The sequence below is a fragment of the Canis aureus genome, chromosome 1, assembly GCF_053574225.1.
Source record: "Canis aureus isolate CA01 chromosome 1, VMU_Caureus_v.1.0, whole genome shotgun sequence".
Classification (NCBI taxonomy): Eukaryota; Metazoa; Chordata; class Mammalia; order Carnivora; family Canidae; genus Canis; species Canis aureus.
The window spans coordinates 17219089-17229355 of NC_135611.1; the positions used below are offsets into that span (position 1 = coordinate 17219089).

At 43.9% G+C, this 10267-nt stretch overlaps 1 protein-coding gene across 1 annotated transcript in view; it reads left to right on the forward strand.

The window, feature by feature from the left end:
- CCBE1 (collagen and calcium binding EGF domains 1) overlaps window positions 1–10007 on the forward strand; it is a 226970-nt gene extending 216963 nt beyond the window's left edge. Inside the window, exons 8-11 of the mRNA XM_077891458.1 lie at window positions 3993–4132; window positions 4232–4267; window positions 4945–4980; window positions 5874–10007. Coding sequence (XP_077747584.1) covers window positions 3993–4132; window positions 4232–4267; window positions 4945–4980; window positions 5874–6107 — 446 coding nt within the window. The 3' untranslated portion in view covers window positions 6108–10007. The remainder of the gene's footprint in view (window positions 1–3992; window positions 4133–4231; window positions 4268–4944; window positions 4981–5873) is intronic.
- Window positions 10008–10267: the final 260 nt, after the last annotated feature.

Here is a 10267-nt window from a genome sequence, read left to right on the forward strand (position 1 = left end):
TGACCTCACCTTCTAAAATTTTTTAAAAGATTTCTTTATTTATTCATGAGAGACACAGAGACAGAGAAAGAGGCAGAGACATAGGCAGAGGGAGAAGCAGGCTCCGTGCAGGGAGCCCGATGTGGGACTTGATCCCAGGACTCCAGGATCACGCCCTGGGCCAAAGGCGGTGCTAAACCACGGAGCTACCCAGGGATCCCCCTCACCTTCTAATGAGAAAGAGAAGACACAAAGAGTAAAAGCCAATAGAATAAGACGGTATCTGTATGCCCCTAAGTAAGTACACAGGTGCTTCCTGCTGTGAGAGCTTACAGAAGGGAGAGACCACTGGCCGACAGTGATCCCAGGACTGGGGTTTGATGTGACTTGGAAGAGTGGTAGGGTTTGTTCAAGCAGGAAGAATATGGGCGGATTTTAGGTTGGAAGTTCAACAAGAACAAAGTCTCTAAATTCTTTCCAGACTAGTTATTTGTTTTCTTTTTCACTTATATCTTAATCTCCTGGTTTCTACCAAACATAGGTGCCCTGGGTCTCAGTCTATACAGGGAACAAGAACTGGTCCAGGACCTTAGTTGATCCTCTTGTTCGTTTCCTGGGCCTTGGTGGAGTTTTCTCCAGATGCCTACCACAGGCAGCCTCTTGCTGCTTCTAAATAGATGTAGATCTCCTTACAAATTGATTCCCAACACAGAGTTCCCCACCCTTTTCTAAGAGTATGTTCTTGCTCTGCTTCCCTGGATTAAGTTCATCTGCAGGCCAGTCTACAAATCTCTCCCAACAGGGACAAATGAAGCAGAAACAAGGGTACCATTGGCTGTCTTTCTTCTTAATGAATGACTTGCTAGCTTTCCTTTCCAATTCTGCCATCTGGTTTCTAACATAGTTTGAGCTGTCCAGGGTCCTTGATGGAGCAGAAAATAAGAGGACTAACTTTGGCAACAGACTGTGCCCTTACTTTGTCTTCCAATCCTTTCTTTCTCTCTCCTAAATTCCAGCATCAGTTTATCATGTCCTCCATTGAGATTTTTTTGGGCAGCTAGAGAGATAACTAGATTTATCCATAACCAAAGTCCAGTCCCAGGGCTTATTCCAAGACTGGTGTGCCAACACTGAAAACTACACTGGGTTGGAATCCTTTAGCTTTGCTGGTGACAAGGTGGCTGCTGCTCCCTGGCGCCTACTGTTATGGATAAGCTGATTCGATTTGCATATCAAAACCCCACATTCTAAGGACACTTGACATACAATGATCCTGAAGTTCATTGATTGTGTAAATTAAGACAAAATGTTCTCTCTGGCCTGTCCTTGTGCTACTGGAGGGGAAGGATTTAATTATAGGAGGAATCTGATCCCCTTTCCCAGGTAAACTCTTTCAGGATGTGCCTGGAACCAGCGTTGAGAGTAAGGATGTAAAACATGTTTTCATTAGAACATTGACTGTCTTTAACTTTGGTTTAATTTTTCTGTGAGCTATAAGAGATTTCCCCAAATATGAAAAATCAGAAATCTTTGTTTCCTTGATTTGACTTTTCTGTTTTCTGACGCCTGAAAATTACTCTGTTCTGTCACTAGTAGGAGCTAGATAGTATTACTGTATGCATTTGAAATAGGCATCGCTGGCAAATAATTCTAGCACAGCAATCAGCCCACTGTCTTCAGTGTGCTCACTTGATGTGTAACATTTTCTGAAGAGCATGTATGTATCTGGGATTCTGCGAGTGTGCAGACGATTAGGACGTGGCCCATGCTCTCACAAAGTTGACAGTTGAAAACAGGTCAAAACTCATGTCGTTACATATGCAAAAGAATGAAGTTGGACCCTTCTCTCACACCATATACAAAAATTAAAATGGATTAAAGATCTAAATGTAAGATCTGAGACTATAGAATTCCTAGAAGAAAACATAGGAGAAAAGCTTCATGATGCTGGATTTGGCAAAGATTTCTTAGGTATGACATCAACACACAGATGACAAAAGTAAAAATAGACAAAGGGGACTACATCAGACTTAAAAACTGTACGTCCAAGGGTACAATCAGCAGAGTGAAAGGCAGTCCCTGGAAGGGGGAAAAATATTTGCAAGTCATTTATCTGATAAGGAGTTAATATCCAGAATAGGAGAAAAAAACACTACAACTCAGCAATAAAAAAATCAACTCAAAATAAAATTAGACAAAGGACTTGAATAGACATTTCTCTGAAGATGATATACAAATGGCCAAGAAGCACATGAAAAGATGCTCAACATCACTCCTCTAGAGCAATGCAAACCTAGCTATAAGGTATCACTCTGCATCCATTAGGACAGCCACTATCAAGAAAAGAAGAGAATAAGTGTTGGTGGGAATTGTGGAGAAAAGAGGCCCCTTGCACCATGTTGGCGGGAATGCAAACTGGTGCAGCCACTATGGAAAACAGTATGGAGTATTTTTTCTAAAAAAAAATTAAAAGTGGAACTAATATGATCCAGCAATCCACATGTGGGCATAGTATCCAAAAGAATCAAAAGCAAGAGAACAAAGAGATGTTTGCATACCTGTATATGTGGCAACACTACTCACAATCGCCAAGCTGCCCGTGTCCATCAGTGGATGAATGGACAAATAAAATGTGCTATATACAGCAGTGGAATATTATGCAGCCTTAAAAAGAAGGAAATCTTGTTGTGTGCTATAACATGGAAGAACTTGGGGGACATCATGCTAAGTGAAATAAACCGGTCACAAAAAAAGACAAATGCCATATGATTCTACTAATAGGAGGTATCCAAAGCAGTCATGTTCATAGAGACCAGAAGTAGAGTGGTAGTTGCCAGTGGCTGGGGAAGGGGAAATGAGGAACTGTTGTTTAGTAGGTACAGAGTTTTAGCTTTGCAAGATGAAAAAGTCCTAAAGATCTATTGCACAAGGTGAATGTACTTACTAAACAGTACATCTTAAAGTTGTCAAAATGGTAACTTTTATATTATGTGTAATTTACTACAATAATAAAATATTCTCCTAATGCTCACCTCCTTCCCCCTCATCCCCCTGCCCCAGCTGACATTCCAGACCTAATGTAGAAGCCAACATCCTGAAGTCTGCACCAAGGGGCTGCCCCACAGCTTAGCACCTATGCTCCCCAGGAGCAGGCGAGGCATTCCCTCACCGTGTGCCAGACACTACCCCCCGCCACAAGCCCAGCCCAAGCCAGAGTGACTATTTACAGTTCTCCATGTCTGTAGTTAAAGGTATATGAGCCCTGTAGGCCTTCCCCATCAGCTTCCATAGTAAATATGGCACAATCTGGCACACATACCTTATCAAGCAGGCACAAGAGCAGTCCTATAGCTTGGTCTTAAGCTCAGAGACTCCCAGTGCTCTGTCACTTTAGGCTTCGGAGAAGAAATAAAAAAACAAAACCCACAATGTCTATAGGGCCCAGGCAGGTGGCTCAGATGAATGAAGACTCGGGGTGTAAGCAGTGGAGAGTAAGCTAATCCATCGTGCCAATGGGAAGATAGTGGCTTTAGTTCTTCCTGTTTTCAAACAGATGCCATTGTCCAGATTTCTGTATGAAATCTCCCCAATTTTTAAGCGTTAGGATATTCAGAGGACAATGGTATCCATAAACGACTGCAGAAACCCGTATGGAGTTTATGTGGTGTGTATATGGATATGGTCATACACATCTGTATTTGATATATAGCTAATGTATATATCTGTATCTATTATATACACACATTATTTGTATAGTATGCTGTTAATTCTCTTACAGAGAAGAGGATTGAGATATTTTTGGAGAAATGTGGTCTACAATGATTATATAAGGATGGAGAATTCTGATCATGTTAAGTTTTAAAATGCTTATAGGGCATCTTAATAGAGATGTCAGAAGGCAAAGGGCAGACTGCAAAGAGAAAGGCTGCAAAGGGCTCCCAGACTCTCTGGTCAGCCAGAGCCTTCATCCTCCTCATGAGATACAGAGCTAATGAGGTGTTTTTTTATTACAGGCTCACCAGGACCAAAGGGGAGCCCGGGTTTCCCCGGAATGCCAGGCCCTCCTGGACAGCCCGGCCCCCGGGGCTCAATGGGACCCATGGGACCATCTCCCGATCTGTCTCACATTAAGCAAGGCCGGAGGGGCCCCGTGGTCAGTATTTTGTCAGAGATCCACTTACCGTTGTTGAGGAAAGCCTCTTCTTGTCCCATGCCTTTTCCTTCTTTTGAGCTAGATCCCTTTATCTTATAGGGTCCGCCAGGTGCACCAGGAAGAGATGGCTCTAAGGTAAGTCTTAGAGTGGTCCTTACAGCCCAAGTATTACTAATTGCAGCCAACTTGGCAGGCATCACATAAAGCTCAAGCACTGTTTACTACCCCCATTTTGTGTGTTGCAAAATTGAGACACTTTTTCCCCCAAGCAGGAAAGAAAAGCTAAGATGCAAATAACCATAATTACAAAAACAACCATCAAAACCACTTCTAGGAATGAACACCCCCATAAATTTTAAACAAGCCTCCATGCAGCAGTGTTCTCCTGCAGGGCTATGGTGTGTGTCCCCACTCCTTTAACATGTTTGCATCAAGACCAGGAAAAGCTCCATGTTCAGCAAGTGGATAGTTTCACTTCAAGAGCTGCCCACTACTCACCTCTCAAATAAGTCAGCGTGCATTACTTTCAAAAGTTTGTACATTATTGCACACGTTGCCTGGAAATACAAGCATTCCTTTTGTCAGATCTGGACTGAAAATACGTGGCCCTGGGGGACATCGGAATAAGAGACACTTGACCCAAGTGGTTCTGTTCAGATAAATGGTCCCTTGAGTCCAGCTTCAAGCTTGTATTTGTTTCTGATAGAAAATACTTGTTTGTGCAGGGCAATGGTGATGCTGGGGGTCTAAATAGAGAGTGGTAGTGGCATCCTACGTGGTCCACAAAGCTAATCCGACCTTTCTGCTTGCAGGGAGAGAGAGGGGCACCTGGACCCAGAGGGTCGCCAGTAAGTAGCACTATCTGCCCCGCTCCCCCGCTCCCTCAGGGGAATGTCCTCAGGGATGTAGCTCTGATGAGCCTATAAGTGGGTCTTACCAGCAACAGCCAGCCCCTTCTATCCATCACTCATCCTGCCCAAGTCGAATTCCATGGTTAGGAAAATCATGGAGGACTTTAAGAACTGGTTGGGATTTATTTTTAAAATTTGTTTTCTGGATTTTTGGTTGGTTGTCCCCCCCCCCCCCCCCCCCCCGCCCCATGCTAATCTTTACATGGAAGATCTTCTGTTAGGATTAAACAAAAACAAAAACCAGTAGGCCATGAGTCTATTTGAGCATTTATGTTGCTGTAGGCCTTTTATATATGTTAACTCATTTAAATGTTCACTTATGAAACCCTATGATGTTGGCGCTATTATCTCCATTCTACAGATAGGGAGATGGAAACCCAAAAAATTGAGTGACTTGCCCAAGACCAGCTAGTAAGCGACAGAGCTGAGATTCAAACCCAATAGAATCCCAACCTCTTAACCACTACTCTGCACCTCCATAAGTCTCTTCCCCATTTTCTTCAGGAGAGTAATGTAGGAGGGTTCTTCTCATATTCTTTCATTCTACCAGATTTGATGTAGCTGAGAATTAGGAGGGAGGAGAGATGATGTGTCACCTAGCTCATAGAGAAGATGAAGGAATTAGAAGACAATCTTAAGAACACCACCCCCCTCCCCACCCTGGCTACTATAGTAGGTGTTACGTTTACTCCACTTAGGATGCAGGGTTATCAACTAAATAGTTGCCATCAAGCCAGGGGGAGTAGCAAATCATGGTGCCCATAGAAGCCATGGCTTTGCACAGCACTAAGTCTGTGGTCTTCTGGCTTTGACTCCTCTCATGTGCACAGGGACCCCCTGGTTCTTTCGACTTCCTGCTACTTATGCTGGCTGACATCCGCAATGACATCGCTGAGCTGCAGGAGAAAGTATTTGGGCACCGGACACACTCTTCAGCAGAGGAGTTCCCTTTACCTCAGAAGTTTTCCAACTATCCAGAAACCATGGACTTCGGCTCTGGAGACGAGTACCCGAAAAGAACGGAGACAAGGGACTTGGGACCCACCAGAGACTTTTATCCTTAGCACATCCCATCATCTGTCACACCAGAGGAGAGGAAAAGGAGTGTTTTCACCTGCAGTTAAATCATATACAGGAAAAAAAAAAAAAACCCCCACTGGAGACCCAGAAAAGATACATCTTTCATCTCTTTACTCTTTTCCTGCCTTCTCCCTCCTGCTCTTCTTCCAAATACTGTTCTCAGAGTCGCCTGCAAGAGACCTGAGGGAGTCAGTCACTAATTTACACGCTTCCCTCCAAGAGACAGTTAGGGGGGCAGAGGGCTGAGGGATCCTACATTCGAAGTCTCCTTTTACTTCTTATTTAGGAATTTCTGGATTTCTGAGTTAAGTGGCCCTCATGGGGTCTTAAAAGTCCAAAAGGGAAAAGTGGCAAGGTGAGCTCTGAGAAGAGGTGAGGTTACTTATTTAAAAAAAAAAAAAGTATGTGTCCAAACTAGACTACTACTCAGTATCAAAATTAGGCTCTTTAATTAAAAGGGGGAAAACAACCATGTATATCTGACCTTGGCAGATATTTTTTTTCCTTGTCAATCTAATGTATTTTAAATAGTCTATCCTCCTATCCAACCTTGTTTACCAATTTTGATTAAAGGAAGGAGGGAAATGAGGAGGAGCAGGGATTAGGGAAGAGGGAGAAAAATTATAGTCCTCTATTTACTCTCCTGTAAAGTTGCCACATTCTACATTCAAATATGACTATTATGGGTTTGGGCCATGCGGTTCTGTAAGTTTCCTATTCAGAGAAGAATGTTACTCTAGCTGTAGGACTAAATCCTCTTCTCAGAGCAAACGAATGAAGTGCCCAGATCCCCTCTAGAATGATGGGCTCCTGGTTTGCCTGGATGATTTAAAGCTACTTGATCCCATGAGTGGGCTCACTCGGTAAATCACCAATGGTTAAATAAGAGTGGTGGACACATAGGGAGATGCGCTGAATGGCCTGGATCTGCCTGGGTGCCCAGGAGGTGCCATTAGGCCATGATCCTGGTTAGATCAACGTGCACTGGAGGCTGGAAGGAGGCAGTCGGGGAGGGAGAAGCAGAGCCCAGGGCAGGTTCCCGAAGGACTCTGTAGAGCCAAGTCAATCTGCTCTCCTTGGGAATTGGAAGCCCTCGTCTGGGGCCAGCAGAGCTTGCCAACACAGAGAGTATGCACCACTGGAAGTTCTCTTGGAGGCAGACGGAAATAACAATTTTTCTTGGTTGCCAGAAATTTCCTTCCCACTATTCCCATTTTTCCCCAGTTTTCCATCATTCAGTCCAAGTTTTCGTTCTCACAGGCCTTCTCCTGGATCCTCCTTCCTCAGCAGAGGTGGGAAACAGCCGGGAGAGGCTTGTATTCTCAAACTTCTGTTGAGTCTGTGGTCGCCCATACACCTCTGGGTCCCAGAGGGAAGCATATTCCAGAAAAGACTTCCTCTGGTTCTGTAGAAACAGGACCAAGAGTAACCCCCAAAGAAATGAGCAAGAGCATCCACTCTTTTGGAATATTGTTGAGGAATCTCTTGGTTTTGATGGGGATTGCACAGTTTTCCTTGAATCCACATTGGCATCTGCCACCCAGAAAGGCAGCCACCTGTTCGGCAGCCCTCCCCTCTGTCTTGAGCCTCACGGATGATCATTGTCACACTCATGCTTGCTCATGGTGGGGTTCCTCTTCCTCAGCCTGCGGTTTCTCCCCATATTTCTGGGACATGTGTGTTTACTTCTCTTTTTCCATTTTGCCCGTCATTTAACTCTCCTCCTGGGAAAGCTTGTTGAGGAGAGCCACTGTGGGTGAGCGTGTGCCACCTTTCAATCTTCTTTCTCTAGAACCAGAGGAAGGACTTCTGTTTGTGAGTCTCCCATGACAACAGCCTGCCATCCCTTATTGCCATCAAGGTAGAAGCATAGCCAGTCAGCCACTGGCTGGGTTTTTCGCAGACCCTTTGCTCCACTGTTTCTTCCTCTTGCAAAATCCCCAGGGCCAGTCTGCCAGAAAGTCACAGGAACGAGCAAACGCATTCTCAGCGTTCCTTTTTTAGCATTTTCCCTCCACCTTCCGTCTCTCCAGAGTCCAGTCTTCACCGCAAAAGCCCTACCAACCTCGGGTTCACTGAGAGCTGAGCTAAGCAGCTGTTGATTCCCATCTGGAATGCATTTAACATTGCCTGTTTGCAGAACACAATATTTAAAGGGTGTGGATGGATGAGTGCTAAAGAAAATTATTTACAGGCCTTAGGAGAAATAATTAGGTCCATCTTTGATTTTTTTTTAATGAGGATTTGTGTTTAGAAATACAAACTTCTTTATTGTCACATGCTCATAAAATACAACCAAACTGCATGTTTGACCAGAGACTAGAATAATATATTTTAAAAGGAACTGAAGGAAGTAATATCTGGGATTCATGAGCCTATTCTATATGCTATTCTCCAGCAAAATACATAATAACCTGTATTATATACTTTCCATCTGCTAAATCAGGTCAGTTTATAATTGTTCATCCCGAGATTCTCAAACCTTGGACTGCTACCCAGGAACAAGTAGGTACCCTGTAAGCCCAGATTATACTTTTCGAAGATAAGGCAAAATCACTGTTAATCCTCATGTATCTTTTAGTGATAGATAGGACGTCAAAGCTCACTGTCTAAACAGTGCTTCTCAGAACCTAATGGGGAATAAAATTTGCCACAGCTTTGCTAAGCTGCACCATGTTTTATGGGGAGAAAAAAGATTTTGCACATCTCCTCAGCCCTTTAGCAGAAATATCGGCTTTCATTTTTTTTGCACCCTGATAAATAGAATCTAAAATAAGACCTCATAATTGCTCTTTTTTTTAGAAAGCTGTGGGAATAAAAAATATGCTATTGAAAATAGTGCAAGGAGGGCATCCGTTTTCGTTTAGGAAAATCCTCCTCCATCCTCATTTCCAGAAGGAGAAATTATAAGCTTTACTACACCAAAAAGTTTGGGGGGGTACAAAGGGAATGCTGTCTTCTTCGTCCTGTGTTCATTCCAACACCCGCCACCGAGTGAACTGACCGGCTGAAGTCATTTCTACTGTATAAACTCAGGTAGGCCCATAGCCTAACAGGTACACATAACAAATGTGCATTGGCACGGGGGCAGGGGTATTAACCCACCAAACACCAGGTGAAGGGCACCCTGGCTCTGATCATACTTCCCTCTCCAGGATTCACAACTACTCTTTGCCTTATGATGGCTTTCTCCAGGCAGGCAGGGGAAGATCATCGCCGTGACTAGGCACCAGGCATCTCCTTGCACCAAGAGCAAATTCCTTGTCATACTTTGGGCATCGCTGTCCCTCCCCCTCTCCCCCAAGGCCGGCCTGTCACAGAGAGACAGCAGCCTCATTGTGCAACCTTGACATCTTTCAGATAACCTTCCTGAAGAGGAAATTTATTCATAGGAATCCAGGCCAAACAACTAATAGAATAGAGCCATCTCAAGTTATTAATAATGAATTCAGGGAAAGAGATGAAGTTTTTCCTGGCACGGTCAGCATGTATATTTCCCAACAAATCAAAAAATAATTTTCCATTTGAAGCAAAAAAAAAAAACATGACTGGAATTGTTAAAGCATAAAATCTTATACTTCACTGGTTCCTTAAAAAAAAAATATGACGGCTTTAGGGAAGGCATAGACGAAAGAGCCTTTTACACATCCCCCAGAGACCCTCAGCATTCTTTATGAGATCCCGAAAGCATGTGCCCTAGAGGATTCTGTGTGTGTCACGACTGTTATTTTGCAGTGACTTGTCCTATACTTCAGTAGCTGGGTTCATTATTTATAACAGGTCCATATCACAGTTGAGCTAATATTCAAAACAGTTATGGATGTGATACTATGAAGTACTTTTGATGAGATTATATATGCTTAATAACAAAGTTATTTTTCTTATGTGGTTGTCCTGTGTTTTGTCCTGACTCTCGGTCTCTGTCTTTATGAGAGGAGTACAAGGAGATGGAGACATCTCTCCCAAGAGCTGGAACGCGCATTGCCGGTGGGCCACCTCCTGGGGTCTGAGTGTGGACAGAACATCTGAATCTGAGTCAAGGTCGAAAGGCCCATATGTCCAGCTGGGGAGGATGCTCTGGGGAACCACTCCCCACCCCCCAGGTGGGCTCTTCAAACCGGAACTCTCGGGGGATCATTGGAGA